Here is a 20,290-nt window from a genome sequence, read left to right on the forward strand (position 1 = left end):
CTTTAAACCCCTTTTAAAACTTTTAAGCCCCTCTAGAGGGGTATTATATACATGTATTAAATAGAAGTGTTTCTATAAACGCACAGATAGAAAAATAACACCCAGGTTAAGTCAGTTACCTGTTCCACCTTTATGTCGTACTCTCCATGGACCTTTTTTCCACGAAAAGCCTTGGCCCTGCAGGGGAAAAAAAGGAGAGAAAATCAAGGATTTACGTCTCTGTAATCAGTGTCTATAGAAGACTTCCTGTATTGCCTTCAGTGTCTTGAAAACACCCAGATACACTAATTAAAACACACAAATACTGATGAAATCTACCTGCTGCACAGACACAATTCCCCTTCCTCGCCATCCTTGTAATCCCCTCCCACAGCATTCTGTAAGGAAAAGCACAATGTGGTTTCCAGCACTGAAGTGAAAATGCACTGGAATGATGGAACATTCTGAAATACCCGTTCCACAGCTGTTAAATAATAGAAAAGGAGTCCTATGAACCAGGTACAATCTGCCTCTCAAAGTCAACAATGCCAGTGGAAATTCATTTCCATGTGAACAACTTCCCAACAACCACTCCTGTTCATCTTTATCCACACAGTTCTTTTAGAAAAACTGGTTTATTTGGAACACTGTGCTTAGGAACTTCACGCTCTTTTTAAGGTATCAGAGCACTGAGACTGCTCTTGTCAGACATTTGAGTGTCTGGTTGGTTTCCTGACCAGTTTCCCTTTCCCCAGGCTGACTTGATAAGAAATAATTAATGTGAAGGAGAGTTTATGGGCAATTATTATGCACCAGGATTGCTGTGATAAAACAGAAGTGAATTCACTGATCCAGGCCTTACAAACAGAATTTTAAGAATCCATCCCTTGTATCCCTCAGGCTGAATGTATCTGCTTTGGACTAAAAGAGAATTTCAACAAAAAAGATGAATCTGTTGATAAAAAGGAACTGTTCTAACACTCTGACGCTGTTGAAGGAATATGGGATCAGCCTCTCTGCATTTTCTTTGCTCAAGCCAAAGCTCAGAGTACGTTCCCTGCTGCTTTTTTCCTGTACAAGGAAAAAATTGCTGCACAATTCAGAACCTGAACACCACAGAACATCAGCTCAAGTGTTAAAGAAGAGCAGCTTTGTCCATTTCCAACATCCAACAAAATGCTATTGTATTAAATGAAATCTACCTCACCCATGAAAGCAATATCAATACATATATTAATGATTTATTTCCACTGTGGTTTCAATAGTGGATGACCAAAATTTCTCAATAATCAAATGAAAACACTGCCTTGGGCAGCATTTCATAAGGAATAAGGGTATTTCTTAAGGATATAAATAATGGATGGTAGAAGTGTTTATACTGAAATCACACTCTAAAATATTTCCTAACCATAAATTCTGTACAAATGTGCAATTGGGAAGAAGAAAATGAGGAAGAAAGCATTTGTAGTATTATTATTATTATTATTATTATTATTATTATTATTATTATTATTATTATTATTACTTTAAACTGTATTCTTGCAATAAATACACAGAAAAGGTGAAGTTTGAAATCCATTGTTCTGTTCTAGGAGATGCACCCTCCGCTTAGTGATACCAAATATTTTTTGCCAATACTAAAAGCAGAAGTTCAATATAAACCTAATTGACAGAAATAGGATTAATCACTTGATCATCTTTCCAAATTCGTTTTGGAATCCCATAAAGAGGAATGTGAGCATCACCTCCTGAAAGCTCCGGAGACTCTGGACATGTTTTATGGGAAAACCCAGGAGATTTGCACCAGGGCAGGGAGGAAGGTCTCAAAGCACCCACTCACATCAACAAACACCTTCAAGGCCTCTCTGAAAAACTAAAGATTCACCACTGCAAAAAATACTCCAAACTCCAATTCTGGTCCCCAAGAATCTAAAATCATTGTGGAGGTTGAATTCTGCTGGGAACAGGATGAGCTCCTGGGTTTTATCTCTGACGCAGTAACAGGCGAGGTAAATGCATTATTGGACATCACATGACACAGCTAATTTCAACAGAATTATCTTGGCTACATTATGGTGAAGCTGCCCCTTGGACGCTGGAAAAGAAGTTTAAATACCCAGTTTCTTCAAATTCAAATGGCAACTTGGCCATCCAGAGACTTAAACTCCCCCAAGAGCTGCCCTAACAAAGATCAGCAACTGGTGCTTCTTTGAGAGAAGAAATGGAACTGGGAGACCACAGAGAGCCCAAGACACACCCTTCTGCTCTTTACTCCAAGTCCACTGCACGAATGTGTTTGTGAGATAACCAAAATATTCATTAACCGTTAATTAGTGAGCTGTTATTACTCTAAAGTCAGTCTTTCTACTTAAACATGAGGCAATCTCCAAAGAGCTAAACTCTGGCACGATTCACAGTTCAACAAATGACTTCAGCTCTGTAAATAAACAGGAGTAGTAAGGGCTGAAGTGAAGCAATCTGAGGCTTGAAAACAAACCTGACATTCAATCATTTAAGGAGAATCAATTTCACTGCAGCTTTAGCCAACAGCTTTTATAAAAATGCATAATATTCCATAATAGTCTCCAAATGCTGAGCCACAGACTGCAAGAATTTACCTTGCTATCTCTAAAAAATAACTGGAAGTTTCATGCCTAGAACAAAGTCCAAGAATTACTTAGCATGTGTTTGTTGTGAAACAGAACCCAGTTTTCATTTTATTTACTCTACCTAGGAAATTCAGCCGTGCCCTGCTTGAATTATTTCTCTTTTTCAACAAAAGAAAGAGGCCGACCTATCATAATGACATTCATTACGGTAATTTATTTTGTTTTAACTGAGGGGAGCTGAGGAGTGAAATTGTTTGGTGTTATTGATTTACAGAATTCCACTCAATTGTAGTTTAAAATTCCTGTTAAACCTTATTCCTCCTGGCACGGAGTGTGGAATGGCTGTAACCAGCTCTCAGAGCTCTGAGGAGTGTGAGGTGAGGTGAGCATGAGTGAAATCAAACAACAAACACACCCCAAAGCAGGTAACATCTACCTGCCGTTGTTGATTAATTGTTAATAATTGTCATTATTAATAATTGTTGAGGATTTTTTGCATTGTAGGTAAAGAAGAAAAGGAAAGAAATCATCCACCTGAAACTCCAGCCCTGCTTTCCAAAGCCCACAGTGAGAGCAGAGAGCTGGGGAAGGGATGCTGCCCATTGAAGGCACCGCCATGGCCTCTTACAGTCAGCGTCTGCTCAAAATACCTGAAATATTGATGCATTTCTTGCTTCACAATTCATATTTAAAATTAAACCACCAGAGAATACGCAGTTGCCATAGAGGCAGCCTGACATGAACTCACTCCACTCCCTGAACTTTGGCAAGGACAAGGAGTGAAGCAGAGTCATTAAAGGTGTTTCAAATACATAAAAAACCCCTGATTTATGTCCCTGCACAGCAGAGCATTTCCCTGGCTCTGGGACAGCACAGGTAATTCCAGCACGTGCCATGGCTCACACTCCCGCAGTTCTCTTTGCTGTTCATCACCCAGCTGGGTGAAATGCCCTCTCCAATGCAAGCACAGCCACGGCAAGGACACAGGGATTGCCCTTCAGAGCCATCCACCCTGGGAGGTGACAACTCCCAGAAACCCCCACTGAAATTTGATTTATTTCATACAAACAGTTTTCCCCCCAGCGTGCCAGGTAGGGCACGACTGATGCACTTCTTCACTCTCAGTCCAGCATTTTGAAGGGGAAAACAAACAGCTCATTAAAAAAATAAATAAATAAATAAAGTGCTCCTGCCAATATGTCTGAGGCTTCACGGTGTCTCTGTACCTGAAATCACTGCATCGAATATTTCTATACCAGAGTTGTCCATCATAACAGATGGAAAGAGAATGACAGGGAACAAAGTCAAGAATTGCTGCCCTGGTGCATCTCAGCACAGTCCTCCTGGCACTGTCACAGGGGTGATATTCCGGCAGGCTGCAGGGTTTCTTTATCACTGAGCTGCCCATTTTATAGAGGACCTCGAGGGCACAGCCCAGACTGAGCAGGGCAGCAGAGCACTGCAGGAATCACTGTTCCTCTTCTGCAAGGATTCCCCTCCCTCACTTCTGCAGCCTGGAGCAAAGAACTTTGTTGAGAACTTCCTTAAATCCCCAAACCTCCTGCATGCACCCTCATCCCCTTCCCCAGGAATGGCCAAACTCCTGAAAAACCACAGGAAACACTTCCCAGTGGAGCATTTCCCTGCCCAAAGAGATTCAGCTCTAGAAACTGATTTGAAAATAACCCACAGCCCAGCTAGAAATAAAGAACACGATTTTATCAAGCAGCAATTATTCCATTTCCCTGCCTGGGCTGCACACAGCTCTTGCTACAACGGTGGGGATTTTTTTCATGGCGGCTTTACGTGGCACCTTCAGAGGCTTCCATAACCTCCAAGGCAATCCCTTGTTTCATTCTCCTAATTTATTACCAGCCCTTTCTTTTTAACAAGTTCTCCCATCCCTTGGCATGGATCAGATCCCTTCTACTCTGATCATTTAAACTGAACAGAGCCATTTGATCCTGTCCAGCCCAAGAATCACCTTTGCTGCTTTAACCTGGTGGGTTTCTGTCTGTCCCTCTGCTCTGTGCCTGAGCAGTGTTTTCACTGGAGATGTAACGCAGAGAGGAAAGTGCCTCCTACTCCTCAATGTCTCCGTTGAACTGAAATTTTCTGGCTCTTTAGAACAGTCTGCTCAGCTGAAAATGCCTCATTTTCTGCCCACTCAAGGTGAAACAAGTCCTCTTTCATGCCCAAACACCAGTCTGCCTTGCTGGTAATGTCTCCAAACCCCCCACCTCCCATTATGTAATATTTACCATTAGCCCATTACTTCCCTGCAAGATTTATGGTCACGATGTAACTTCTGTGAGCTCCTTTTTTTTTTCCTGCAAATTGGATGACAAACGAGAGTATTTTTAAATGTTCACTCCCTCATCAGCAGAAGACCCAATACGTGATGCAACATTTTCTAACCTTTTCCAAATCTGTTAGACTCATTAGGAAGACTACTACACTTTCCCAGGGCTGGGGTCATAAAAATATTTTGTACTCATGAGATGAACAGAAAGTTCCAACTTTTCTACAGGAAAACATCGCCAGCCAAATTACGAAATATTTCTGTTCTGAATCCAGCTTTTATTGGTGCTTGGCGCTCAAGCCTCAAACCGCATCTTCTGCACCAGCTGCCCTGAATTCCTTATCTCCTGGAGCAAATGTAACAATAATCCAAGATAAAGTAACAAATTTTGGCATTTCCCTACCAACTAAGGAATCCATTCCTTCCATTTCGTCTGCTGATAACCAAGATAAAGGAGTGCAAACAGTTATTGAGCAATCCTGTTTAGAAAGGAATTAGCCTGAATACATGGCAAAAATGTGCAGCCCCGGTGAGTAGTTTGTGACAGATAAAACCCAAACCAGCTAGAAAGGTAACCAAAAGGCATGTTAGTTTATTTTTTTCTTATTGAGGTAAAGAAAATAAAGTGAACCTGAGGACTCCACACTGCCAGGAGGTCATTTCTCGCAACATCTGAGAAGCCGGATAAACCAGCATGGGGTGAAAGAGCCTCTGAGACTGAATCCAATCCATTTTTTCATCAAAAATGCACCTGCCTTTTCTTTTTTTCTGTTCATACCAAGTTCTCTAAGGTGTTTCGGATGTTTCTAAGGAAGATGTGTGACTCTGTGAGGTGAATTTGAATCGTTCATGCCTGGAGACACTAGTGTTACTTCATATATAACGTGTTGGACTATGACATCGTCGGAATTTTCACCTCTGAGGATCCTGAATTTAATATAGAAACTACATCTCGAAAACATCTCTGAGGTCCTGAATGAACCACTCAAAGGGAGGAAAGAAAGAGGGGGAAGATGCAAGTCATGCACTCCCACTAACATCACATTACAGGAATACTTGAGGCTCCATTTGAACAAAAAGCCAAAATAATCAGTGTAAAACAGCATTTGACATTTCAATTTTTTTTTTCATGCAGCTGAAACTTTTGTTTTTATGTTTATGCCCAAGACAACAACGTGCTGCCCTGTTTTTTGAGTGAGGTTTTTTTTTTTTTTTTGAGTGGATCAATCAGAAAACCTCCTCTTGGTTTAGCACCTGCACAGCCGCAGGAAGGAAAGGAGTTCATGGCTTTTGCTGCCCTCTCCTGTAGGGAGAAATGCAGATGAGATTGGCTGAAGGCTGGTTTCCAATCACTGATAAACAGATCCATGATCAAACCCCTACATTTCCTGCCTTCTCCTGGGCAGGAGGCACAGGGAGAAGGTGGTTGGAACTACTGGGAATATTTCAGTGCTCAGGGATGGGTGACAGGCACCAAAGGCGGGAACCCAACTTGTAAACTGTTTCAATCTGCCAGAAAAAGCACAATAACAGAACAGTCAGAACACTCTCGATGTGTTTCATGCAGCATTAGAAGCAATTCACAAGGAAATTCCTCACTGACATCCGATGGATTCAATTACTGCTAACGGCTGATGCTTTCTGTGATCCTCTGCTATTTGCAGGTGAATTAATGAATATTTTCTAGATGGGCTTTTTTTTCTTACACAGAGTTTCCATTGGTCTCCTGACAGTCTCCTCTGACTCTGAACGTGGATCTGAAAGCTGGGTGGTTCTTCCAGTGCAATTTCCCCTCCTCGAGGGAAGGAGAATTCCATGCACTGTGCTCAGCAGAAAACAAAAAGAATTTATCAGTTATGAGGGAAGAACGAGCCTCAGAAACATGCGTTTTCAGAGGGAAGTCCAGAATGCTGCCACAAAAACTCAATTACTCCAAGATACTCAAGTCCTAATGGCCATGGGAATCACATTGTGCAGATAATTCTCTGTGCAAATGGATATCAAGAAAGTAGAAAAGGTTTTGTTTTTTTTTGCCAGTATCACCTTCTCATGGTTTTTAAGCTTCCCTAGTGTGTTAGAAAACTAAACTCACCACCTTGTAGTTTAATATTACACCTTGAAATACAACCGCCTAATTTTGTCTGTACTTCAAATATCCATGCTTGGTTTATTGATTTCAATATTCTCTAAAAAGCCAAATAACCAAGAGCCTGTGTTTTGAGGTTTTTCAACTTCTCACAACAGATCAGGGAACAACAGAATATTCCAGTGCTTCTGGTTAGTGAGCCGTGTTTTCCACAATAATAAATTGGCACCAGACACGGGCATTACATCCCTTCCCCAGGTGAGCCTGACCTTTGGGAATACGGGCTTTAAAAACTCTTACACAGAAACAGACCAAAGGCAGGTCAATCTGTCGGGATCTGTAACAGAAAACAGAGCTCACGGTGAGTAGGTGACAAAGGGGAAGCCACCAGAGATGAGAATGAACTTTGCTGAGTGGTGCCTGACACTTCATTTGCTCGCGGTGCATCTAATTAGGAGCTGAATTAAAACCAAAAAAATCTCTGTCAGAGAGAGGCACACTCATTTTGGTGTAACTATGCAATGAAATAATGCAAAATCCCACCATGGCTCACACCCATCATTTGAACAGCAAAAACGAGCCAAGTTTGCAGTTCCTAATGACCACTGGAACCAGAGGAGCTGCACACTCTCCCCAATAGTTGGTGCAGAATGACTCCAGCCAAGGTCTGCACCACTCAGGTCACGTCCAGCCCTGCACTGGAGGAACCTGAAGCACCCCAGGTTTGGGATTTGGGAATGCAGCTGTGTCCCCAGAGGTTGTGCTGCAAACCCCCAGCACCCCAAGCCCTCCCAGCTGTGAGGAGCAGAGGCTGTGCTGGGGACAGGCTGGGATCCCAACAAATCTGCCCTTCCCCTTCCCTCTTTTATCTCTTTGTTTGCACAGCTAAGTGCTGCCAGATCTGAGAATTACTGCTAAAACGTGGCATGGAGCAACTAAGATGCAAACAAGCTTTCCCTTCTGACACACAGCCCCACCAAGCAAGAGTTGCAATAATTACATAACTGAAGGATTCAGATCTATAGTTTTAGGATCTGAATCCTTCAGTTATGAAGGATTAATTAACATAGGATTAATTCCCCCCATGCCTACAGGGGTGAGAACAGGACTTTTTTTGCACTCAACAGCAAAACCTCTTCCAAAATCCCAGAGGTTTGAGTAGGGCTGATCTCCACCTGCTCATTCCCTGGGTGAATTTCACACAGCCCGGAGCCCAGAGTGCCCAGGAGATGGACTGGACCCAGCTCATCCTGTGGATCCACCCAGGAGATGGACTGGACCCAGCTCATCCAGTGGATCCACCCAGGAGATGGACTGGACCCAGCTCATCCAGTGGATCCACCCAGGAGATGGACTGGACCCAGCTCATCCAGTGGATCCACCCAGGAGATGGACTGGACCCAGCTCATCCAGTGGATCCACCCCGGTCCCCCAGGAGGCTGCATGAGGCCGTGCTCCCCTCCCTGCTGCTGGATCCTTGGTCACCCCCAGGGCTGCAGCCCCTGGCACCCCCTCATCTGGAGAAGGGGATGGGAATGCTTTTCCCACGGAGGAGCTGCCATTTGGCAGAGCCCCCCCAGAGCAGCCCTGGTTACGTAAGAGCCCAATCTGCAGTTGGTTACTGGGAAATATTTTCACTTGTCAATTTACAACTCCGGGCAGGGACGATCCTCCCGGCGAGTAAACAACGCCAGCGCTCAGAGGGAGAATGTGTTCCTGATTATCCCACAATGATCCTGTTGGGACACGAGTTCGGGCTGTGTTGAAAAGCTCCTGGAGCTGGAGACCCGGGGTGTCCATCCTGCAAGCTTAGGAAAGGAAAGCTGCTCCACTCAGTCTGCTTTGCTACTGCATCCACACAAATTAGCCTGTGGCTCTAGCAGGGATTGCTTCCAGGCAGCTCTCCTATCAAAATCCCACACAATGGCACTCTGCCAGCGTCTTCTCAAATCCCTCTCTTTTTCATTGGTGACCAGGGAAGAAACTAGAGCAGACAAAATGAGCAAGAAATGCCTCAGATCCTAACAGCACAATCAAAAGGAAATTCACCAGGATTCGCAGACACGGCCATTAATTCTCCTAAAAGCGAGTCTGTGAATCTTTCGGATTACTTCAGAAGTCAGGATTTTCTATCTTTTCTCCTCTTCTCCTCTTTCACTTGAGGGGGGGTTCTTTCTTACCCCCAGCAGTTTTCATGACTTTCTGAACCAACCCCTACTTTCCATAGCAACCAGAACACACCTGGTGAGCATTGTGTTCATTAACTTCATCGTAAGCTCCTGCAGTCTCCGTTTCTCCATTCTCATTAATTACTTATCCTGTTCCATTGCCCAGCAGCTAGTTGAAGGGGAAAAAAAAAAAAAAAAAGAGAGAGAGAGAGAGAGAGAGAGAAAGAAAAAAGAAGAAAAAAAAAGAGAGAATTTAAAGGAAAAGAAATCTAAAGAAAAAAAATTGTACTGTGGAGTTACAGACAGAATCTGAAGTATTATTGTGTTTTGTTTTGAAGCTGTTTTTAAGATTTCTTACTAGTGGATCTCATTTTTTGGATAATCCAGCCATAACTTGCACTAACAGTGTGAAGCCAAAAAGGGCAGATTCCTTTATGAAGATTTAAGGGCAGCCAATCTTACTGACTTTTAGTGAAGCTTTTTGTGTTTATGGGCATTTCTCCTAAATGCATTTCGCACTCAGCTCAACCAGGATTACCCAAGACAAAAATCCCACATTTCTTTACATGAGTTTGTACCTCCAGCCATTTCAGACTTCACCTCTTTCGCAGGAAAGGGAAGCAAAGCAAACCAAGATCCTTTTCTGCGATGTGTGTTTTTTTACGGGAATAAAGAATCCCTGGAGTGAATTTGAGCTCCTGCCCCCTTCCCTCACCTACAGCCAGTCCAGCACTGCCATCTGCCGGGAGCTGCAGCTCCGGGAAATCACTGGCAAAACCACCCAAGTTTGGAGTGCTTGCGCCAATTTGTCAACCTAATTGCTCATTACAAAGTCATGGTGGTTTAATTTTAAACCCGAATATTAATCGCTGTAAATAAAATCGGAGCGACCCAAGGTAATTTCAGCAGTAATTTTCATCTCTGCACCACTGCTACCTATTGAGCTCCAATTCTGCCTCTGCAGGATTTCAGAGGGAAAGGAAGGAGCTGAAGTAATTTCTCAGCTGGACCTTAGGTCAAAATTAAGCAAATGAACTTATCAAATTCAAGCTTCCACAAGACACACGGGTACAGAGCTGGCACTGACCAAAATCCATCTCTGCCTTTTGCTTTTACATTTTACCTCACTTAGAGACACAAAAAAAAATTCAAAAATATATGGAAAAAAACCATTCATGGATAATTATTGACTAAAATAATAATAACCAGATTAGATTCCCTGAAGTCTTCTGTCTTCCATCAGAGTAAATCTCACTTTTTAAGTTAAGCCAGAGGTGGAGAGCCTGGTCCCCCATTACTGAAGTGACACCTGGGCCTGCTCTGGCTGGGACACAGCTCCTGGAAAAACTCCTCACTGGACAGGGAGGGGTGGAGGGAAAGCAAAGCGGAGCCTCATGCTCGGAAATGAACACAAGGCAGGTCTAAATGCCAAAAAACAGACAAATAAAATGGGCAAATTCTCAGCACCGGTTTATGCTGGTTGTTTTGCATCACTCATCCAAAGAAAGAAGAGGAAACACAAGTCCAGTTTATCATCAGGTATCTACACAGGCAATAAAGGTTTCAAGCAAAATTACCCAGTTGTCATCATCAGTAAGAGACTAAATCTTAATTTTAGGTGTCCTCATCTTGCCAGCAGCCCTCAGTGGCAGCCAGGACAGCTGGGCACGGGGACACATTGTTGGCTGCACCCCTGTTCCTCCCCATCTTCCCTTCCTAACTTTCCCTCAAACGATCCCCAGCACACATTCCTTGTGGCAGGAGAATGTGTCTGAAACAATCCAGAACCGCCATTTCCAACCCATGTGCTCCGAAAGGAACAGACTGAGGTGAGCAGTTCTGTCCGAAGCTGTGTTAATTCCTTGGTGGGCCTGACAGACACCAGAGGAGCGTTATTGCGCTTGCAGACACAATTCCCAGCTGGAAAAACACCTCGGACACACCTCCACAGCCACAAATTGGGCTGTTTTCTGCACTTTGCTGCTGCCGAAGAAGATAATTGGGAGGGTTTGGTATCGACCTTTCTCTCAAAGATGTCTCTAATGACGCCTGACTCGAGCCCCACCACAGCCAGGAGGGCAGAGCAGCTGAAGAAATGGGAATTACCGTGTTCAAATAATTCCTGTCCCAGCCAGCCCAGCAGGACTGGGAACACCCTCTCTGCATCCCAAGGGCTGAGCTGGGACTGAGAGACAGGCACCGCTTCCCAGCCCAGGGAGGGAAGGATTTATGAATCTTCTAAAATTACAGCTTTTTATGAAAAAATCTCCAAAGGCAGTGGGACAAGGCTTCAAAATTTCATCCTTCCCATGCTGGTGTGAATCCCCATATTTTGAGCCTCTTTCCTGGATTGACAGCTTGAGGCAAGCAGGTTTTTAAGGGCTTAATTCCAACCCACAATATTGTGATACTTTGATTAATCTGCAGCTCCAATATGAGACATCACTTGGTTTCCACTTTCCTGAGGGTTTGTTTTGGTGCTATCCCCCAATAAAAGGTATCACAACTTTCTGTCTCATCCCTGCATTCACAGTTTATCACTCCTTTTCCCTTCTTTCCACTCACATATTTAAGAGTTGAGAGCTTGAACCCTTCTCAATCCCAATGTTTACCCAAGGTTTCCATTCCATTATCACACATACTTTTTTTTTTTCCTCGTTCTGTAGGCAAGCTACAGCTCTCATTTTCCTGCAAGACAATCTCCGATTATTTATCCTATTTGCCTTGGATGGAGTAGTCCTGGCAACCAAGTTTAAGCAGACTCCAAGGACTAGTGGTGTCTTGAGATGAAATTCCTCCCTCAAATCCTGCAATATGCTCCCTTCTGAGCACAGGCAGAAAAGCCATTAACCTGAACAGATGGGAGGTAGTCTGTGGGCAGGCAAAAGCTGCTAGAGCAAAAACTTAGAATACAAAAAAAAAAAAGAAAAGAAAAGAAAGAAAAGAAAAAAATCTGACTCACAGGCCTGATAAGAATCACAAGATTGGCACCAGAGATCCCAGAATTTTAAGAGGAAATGTGTATTTTAAAGAAAACAGATGCACGATTCTTTATTTTTGTTGTGCGCTTTTGACTCCCCTCAAGGGAAGGGTACCCTGATTTATTTGAAAGGAGAACTGGGGTCACTATTTGTCTACTAAAGCTTTAACCCCAACTCAAAAAACAACCACAACAAGAGACGTTAAATGGGCAGAGTGGAACCTCCCTCAACAAACACTCCATGGTCTGCTGCTCAACCTCCCAGCAAAGGCACAGAAAAAATACCCACAATGATGAGCATTTGTTTTTTTTTTTTTCAAACCTGCCATTCAAAGGCTTTATAGTTTTCTGCTTAATTGGGATTTCTCCTGGACTTCTCATTCCCAATGAAATTCATCCCAGAATGCACAAGGGCACATGGAAAATTTGTGGAATTATCCCCAGTGTGATAGTGATAGGATGGAGAGAAGGATGCAGGGGGAGGAAGAAGTTTGGAAAACAGTAGAAGAAAACAGACTGAAAAGTGATTTTTCTTGCTGCCCTGAGAGCATTTGTGCTGTCAGTGGAGCAGCAGGGAGGCAGGGACACGTAAGGACAGCCTCAAACTTTAATTGGTAGCAGTGGTAGGTGACCTTAAAGAAGCACGGAAATGGATCCACAAAATCCACTTTGGTGCAATTTGTAATTCCCCATAAATAACACAGTTCTACATCTTGTTAGTAATTCCTTTTAATTTTTTTAAATAGACGCATATTTATAAAGAACCTTTATATATTTTTGAACCTTTAGATCAATGTGAAATATATTTATATACTGTCTGTATTTAAACCCCTTTTATATTTATAAATGTCAGTTCAATAAAAAACCATTTCCATAACCTAGTTCACCATGATATCCATGTACCTTGCTCTGAAAAATACCAGGCTACAAAAGGAATATGCTGATGTTTCCTTATTGAATTTTTAACATTTTATCTAACTATAAATTCGTCAATTAAATTTTCCTGCCTAGATAGGGCAGAAAAATCATTGCAAAATCACAGATCATTGAACAGAACACACCAAAAAAAGCCCCAAAAAACCAGAAAAACCCACCCCCCCCCAAAAAAAACCCCACCCAAAATACAAATAAACAAAAACCCAAAAAACCCCCAAACCAACCAAACAACAACCCAACCCTAAAATTGCAGTTTTAGAGGCACAGGGGAACAAGAAGGTGCCTGCAGGAAAACTGACTCTTAGGTAAAACAATTTATTTCCTTCTACACAAATTCCTCTCTCAATTAAGAAAAAATGGCATTACTTCAAAAAAAACCCAAAAAATAGGATTTCTCAGCTGGAGAAAAAAAATCAAAGTTTTGATTAGGGAATACACCAAACCAAAATGATTATGTTCCCTTATCAACACCTGGCTGAAGTTACCATGGGCCTGGGAGACTCTCAGAACAGAAAATCAAGTTTGCCCTGCACAAAGAGCACTCTTTAAAATATTCCATGAAATTCCCAGTCATTTACACCACGGATATGTATTCCACGAGAAAAACACTCCTGATTGCTCAAGGTCATTTGGGTAGAATGATGAATGAAAATCTGAATGCAGGGAATTAATATGTGGACCCATAAATGCTCTTAACAGACTTCCCTGCTGCTGACCTGAAAATAGTAAATCTCAGCGGTGTATTTATTATTAACACCGTAATTTGATGAGAATTTAATTTACAGCAGGTGAAAACGGGGAATAGAGAAAGGATTCTACATGGTAGCATTGGGGAGAACAAAGTTTTTGAAATAAAATAAGGAAACTGAACAGCATTTGGCTTCCTTCTCATAACTCATGTATTTTAAAGGCTCACACGTCCCAGTAAAGTGGCAGTTTTTCAGAGACTTTATTATTTCTGCATGCTGAGGGTTGGCAGGACCGCCAGCATTCTGGTGGGCATCAACGATCCAGACAAAAAGGATCACCTCTATTTCTCATTACTGCCACGACTCTGGGGAGTTTTATCTTCCCCGGGATGAAAAAGGAGGAATTACCACGGCAGAGAGGCCGTTTCTCACTCTGTGTTCTCCCCAAACGCAATTTCTGTCACGGCTTCAGCGCCGGGCTGGAGACTGGAGATTCCAGAGCTGAAGGAATTGTGCGTGCAGTCATTAAAAATGGGCTGATTCCTGCCCAAATTTCCCAGCCTCTTCAAGGGATTCCTGTCCCAAGGAGCCCACAGCCCTAAAAGCAGGAGCTGTTTATTCCTATTTATTCCTGCTCCAGCCCCTGGTGCTGCTCTCAGCTCTCTCTCCCAGAGTTTATATTTATAAACTTTATATTGTAAAGTTTATATTGTTCATCTCGTGTGGGACAAGGCGGGGTTTGTGCTCAGAGCCCCCCTGCCTACAGAGCAAAATGCCACCAAAATGCATTCCCTGCAAATCCCAAGCGTCCCTCAGATCCCAGTGGCTTTCAAAGCGGAATATTAGATGAGACTTTAGCTATTAATTATCACTCGTTTATAATGCCAGCATCACCTTCCAAAATGCCATCACCCTTTGCCTCAACCTGGAATCTAAGAGGACGATTATTTCATGCACAAATGTCTTTACTGCGCTAGAAAATGGAAAGCAAGCCCTCAAATCTGCTTGACAAGAGAATCGTCAGCCCCAAAGCCTCCTCTGGCCTCCAGAATTTACACAGCAAGGCATTCCTAAGGATGGAAAGTCTTGCCTAAGCCAAGTTGTGAGGGTCTCCTTGCTTTTGGAGAAAGTTCTTTCGCACGTGATTCCACGATTATGGCCAGAGCTAAATTTGCTTTTGACCAGAAAAACGTCAGCACAGGTGGCACTGTAGAAAAAAAAAAAAAAAAAAAGCCCGCAGAAAGAAAAAAAAGCTGAAAGGAAAATTAAAAAAAAAAAATACAGAGCAAAGTGTGGCTTGACAAAGCTCATTGTTGCTAAAAGGGACAGGGACAAAAGGAGCCTCAGCCGGTGCCAATCCCTTTGGAATGCGAGCAGGAGGGATTGCAGGGATGCTGGAAGAGCTGGTGACTCATCCCTGCTCCCTCTCCCCTGTGCTCGGAGAGGTTTCAATTCCCTGCTCTCCATTTTTACATCTGGCCACGAGTGTGGTGTGAGCTGAAGGCGGCACCTGATAAAATCCAGGCACACCGAGAGCTCTGCTTCCACCCCCTGGGCACAGCGGCATCCAGGGCTGCCAGGCCTCGCACTTTATCTTCTTTTGGCCAGGGTTGGGATTAAATGCTCAAAATGGTGTTTCTTCTTCAGACTCAGATGTTTATTAATTATCTATGTTACAGTCTCACAAACCGTGAGTTCTGCAGCACTTCCAGCTAACAAACTAAAAATGGCCCCATCTCCCTCTCTACGAGGGTTTTTAAGGATAAACCGTCCAACCAAGAAATGACACCTAAATTATTTTTACTTCTAACCCAATAACCAACCACCCAGGGCCCACAATGTGGATTTTTCTATCCAGTTACAAAATCCCACCCAGACCCATGGGGAAAAAGGTGAAAAAGAAGGACTGGCCTCTGCCCTAAATCCCCCATCTAGCTTTGTACACATATTACTGTATTCTAAACCCTTAAACTCTAAGTTTTTCCCCCTGTGCTGTCACACACTTGTATTCAAACCCCACACCCACAATCCCAGCGCTGTCACTCAATTTTGGAGCCTTTTCCACGACCTCAGGTCAATGCAGTGTTTGCCTGGGGGTCAGTGCCTGTCAGCACAGTAAGCCTGGAATCCTCAGTGCCCGGGGTTCCAGCAGCCAGGGCTATTTCACATCTCGCTGATGCATTTTAAATCAGTAAATTTGTTCCATCTTAAGAGAGAACAACTGTTTGTCTTCCCCTGAGGACGTGAATGGGTCCAAGTGAGTTTCACACCGATTTCCTTTCATTTACAGCCACACGGTCTTAGAAAAGCTGAAATATCACAACAGAATTACCAGGTAAAAAAACCAACATAAACTAAATTTATGCCAAGTAATCTTTAAAACATCCTAAACTCTTCTGAGAGAATCAATTTATAATCTAAAGAATTCTTTCCCGTAATACAAAAAGGGACCAACATTTGCTAAATGATGGCCTTCCAGGTTTGGAAGAGGATGTGGATTTGTCTGTTCTGACAGCTGCCATATTTTAATTTATTCATCACAGAGGAGCTGTTGTCACGGAGAATGGCCAAGGCACTGCCTGGCACACAGGGCAGGGCATTTCTGGCCAAGCCAAGGTGCAGGAGCTCTGTGGATGCTCCCAGAGCTTTTAGAAATGGGAATTAAAAAGAAGAGTATTCAGGATTTAACACAAATGGGTAGAAGTTCAAATCCTGAAACCCCTGCAATTATTCATCACACTCAAATTCTTTCCTCTCCAAGCCCTTTCCCCCACCTGTGTCTACAGAGGAGAGCAGCTGAAGGAATATATTTTTTATTTCCAGGCATCAAATGACATAGCAATTTCCTCAAAAAAATTAATAAAACCCCCCCACAGATCCAGAATCCAGCTCTACCAGTACCTCTGTAACAAGAGGACCCAGATTAGAAACAGTGACACAAAAAATTAAACTGCTCAGAACTGTTGTACAACACAAATATCTGCTGGTACACGGGCTCACAATAATATTTTATCTTGAATTTATCAACAGCAGAAATAATTGGTGGTAACAAATGATGGACTATTCCATGGATTATTATTACACTGCTGAATTTAAAAAGGGAATTTTGTGTGTCTATTCTGTATCCTTCATCTTCGCTTCCTTTCCCAGCACCTCTCCATTGGGACTTTTCTTGAGGATTTTGAAAAGAACAATATTTAATTTCTAGGGTGGCATTTTTCCAAAATACTGTTTTGCTGCTTTTTTGCGTTCCTGAGTTAATTATTTTGCAATAACATCGAGTCACTTTTTGTGCAGCCAGCTTTGTCAATCTGTAATTACAGCAAATGCCTACAAATATTACAACTGCGGATACATTGCAATTTAGAAACCTCCCATTTAAAGAAAGTGTTGCGAATCCTTCAAGAGCATTGTCCCATCGATGTTAAATAATTGCTACTTTTTAAAAGCAGCACGAATAAAAACAGGGAGAAAATCCAAAGTGTGCTGCTCAGTGGAAAAAGCCAGGCTTTTTTTTTTTTTTTTTTTTTTTTTTTATATCCTCACATCCAGCAAATGTGGATTAAAAAAAAACAAACCACCACAATCCAAACACGTCCTTCCACACTGACTTCACAGAGAGGACTGGCTATTTCCTATTATTTTTATTAGCTGTTACTTTGAAAATGTTGAAATCATCCATATGATGAATAAAATCACGTTGCTACTTTGAGAAGTGATTTATTTCAGCCATCAGTCCAATTGCACACAAAGGTTCTGGAAATAGACGGCCTTTGCAAGAAGAGATGAATTCACTCTACACACTCTGAGTCAACTGGGAGGGATTGAGCCTCAGTTATGCAAGTCACAAACGCAGCTGAAATCCTGATTTCACATCCATACTTCCACAGCCTGCTTACACACCCCCCCTGTACATAGAGAGATGCAAATCATTTTATTCCACTTCTCCAAAAGCTCCTGTGTGGTAAAGACAGGGAGATCTTCTCTCGGTGAGCTGTGCACAGATTGACTCCTGAGTGAGGAGGAAATTAAATCCTCCCTGAAGGAACAGTCATAGCTGTGCATTATTACATGGAAAAGAAGGGCCACACGTGAAAAATAAAATAAAAAACGCACTCAGACACGAATCACGGACTCATATTCAAAATATCCCCCTGGAATTGTCATCACAAGGCACTGTGAGCTGAATTCAACGCCAAATGAGGGTTTATTTCCTCCCCTTGCTCACACAGCTGAATTTTCTGACAGATGGAAGGTGAGTAAGTGGCCGTGGGCTCTCCCGGCAGCAGCGGCAGCTCCCAGAACGGCCCTGCCCCGTGTCCAGCTGACTCAGACTCTGCCACCTGAGCACAGTTCCAAACTTCAAGTCCATTTGGGCATTTTGCCCAGATGCCAGGCAGAAAACCAAGACGTGACACCAGCTTTGCTGCGGACAATTTCTGTCTGCGACAGAGGCGGGAGGATCCATCGGCCGTGCCCAAGCGCGGGGTGGAACATTCACAGCATTTCTGTGCTCCTGGCACGGTTTGGCTGCTCAAAAACCTCGGTGCCAAGGCAGGCAGGGATGAGGCAGCAGGGACAGGGACGGGGTGAGCACTGTCCCCCTGCCCCTGTGTCACTGCACGGGGACACAGCGCCGGCACAGCCTGACACAACCCCGAGGCCTCCGCACCGTCCATGGTGCCCCTCTCCACACCACACGTGGGAATCGATGCCTTAGGATTTTAGCTTTTCTATTTTTCAGCTCCTGTATTGCTCTAGTGGATATTTCTGAAGCTCCACAGCCTGTCAGCTGCTCTTCTCCTGTTTTGTTCAGGCAAAACAATTCCTCTCCAGGCCTGGAACTCAAGGACACCTCACTGCCTCAGGACACGAAAAGTATAAAAAAAAAGTGAATGGAGAGGAGCAAACTGGGGGTCAGTGACTTCATTACCTGGAGCTCCAACTGGAGGATTAACCCCTGATATGTAAATGGACCAAACTGAGAATTGCCTGAAAAGTTCATGACCATTGTCCACGCTGGGTGCAGCCCCTGAGAGGCTCTGACTGCCCAAGGCGTGTCTGTTGAAGGCCTTCAATAAATCCCCACTTTATTCCGTGAACCTTGCCCAGCCTCTGTCCTAGGGAGCATCAAAATGTCCAGCCTGGAATGGTGCAGGAGGCTGGGCAGGGCAGCCTGGGGGAGGCTGCAGTGCCTGGTGGCACGTGCTGAGTGTCCCAAGGTGTAAAAACCTCAGCTGAGTGTCCTGTGGTGTACAAAACTCACCCAAAAAACAGCTCTGTGAGACACTTTTTCATCAACAAAGGTTACTCCCACCTGAGGAGGGAGGATTTAGAAAGGGCGTGAACTGGTGGAGAGGAATTGCATCACCACTTGTGCTCCTAATTGGTGATTTTTGTCAACGATGCTAATGTGCTAAATTTATAAATCTGTATTCACTCCACTGTGGGGTGGTATTTTCCATGTCTGCCCTGGAAGCCTCCAATAAAGACCAACCTTTACATTATTTCCTATACTAATATTATCTCAAAATTACCCTAACTGACAAAAAAAAAAGAAATTAGCAAATTAGCATAATTGACAAAAATCACCAAGAAGCTCTCGAAGAGCTGTTTTTCAGCCTTGGCTCCCAGAAGGAACCAAGACAGGACAGAGGCTTTGGGATGTCTTTTGTCTTTCTGCCTAGGGAAAGGGTAGGGAAAAATACTGAGAAAACCAGCTACAAATAAATACAATAAGCTACAGAGCTCCCAATCTCTGTGTGAAGAACACAGAGAATATATTAAAGGAAAAAAAAAAGGCCAAAATCAATCCGGCACCACTTATTTACATACCCTTCCTCCTGTGTAACATATATTTAGCAAAGAGCTGTGGTGTTTTTGTTCTCTCCCCTGAGCTGTGCTTGAGTCCTGCAGCACGACTTCCCCTGCAGTCGTGCCTCAATTTTCACCATTTAGGCACTCAGGCACACAAGTGCCCAAAAATAAAACAAGTGCTTTTCCATTAGCAGCAGCAGCTGGGGGGAAAAAAAAAAAATAAATCAAGCTTCACATTTAAATTTTGCTTAGCAAAGAGCAGAGTCAGATCTTTCTGCCAACTTTGCTCACCTCACTTGTGTCCTCCTCACACCAGCAAGGACAGGGAATGTTTTGGGTACAAATGTGTGATGGTGAATTTAATTATCGTAATGTCGTGAAATTGTAAAAGCTGAAGCAGCTGATGAAAACAAACCCCACACACCAAAAAACCCCCCAGAAATCATAAAATTATTAACAGTTATTCCAGCTGGGAGAAGACAAGCTTGTGGATTGTGTGACTGGTAGGATTCTGCTCCTACGTTTCTCACTGTGTTGGATGGAGTACCCAGAATTAATCTTGATTTTTTGGACATGTTGTGGGGTGCTTCACACAAGGGATTTCCACATACAAAGTCAGCTCCCTCTGATGGGCTGTGTTCAGAACACCCGCACAAAAATTGTCAAAAAAAAAATTTTAATAGGCTCACACTGAGAAAAGTATGGAGAAATTGTAGAGGTGTTT

General features: G+C 43.2%; 1 protein-coding gene across 1 annotated transcript in view; it reads right to left on the reverse strand.

Moving 5' to 3' along the window:
- Positions 1-20,290, reverse strand: part of SYN2 (synapsin II) — a 145,441-nt gene that overhangs the window by 89,619 nt on the left and 35,532 nt on the right. Inside the window, exon 2 of the mRNA XM_066195674.1 lies at positions 120-177. Coding sequence (XP_066051771.1) covers positions 120-177 — 58 coding nt within the window. The remainder of the gene's footprint in view (positions 1-119; positions 178-20,290) is intronic.

Source organism: Chamaea fasciata, unplaced genomic scaffold, assembly GCF_029207755.1.
Source record: "Chamaea fasciata isolate MVZ Bird 193981 ecotype frontalis unplaced genomic scaffold, bChaFas1.0.hap1 SCAF_13, whole genome shotgun sequence".
In the NCBI taxonomy this organism is placed as follows: Eukaryota; Metazoa; Chordata; class Aves; order Passeriformes; family Sylviidae; genus Chamaea; species Chamaea fasciata.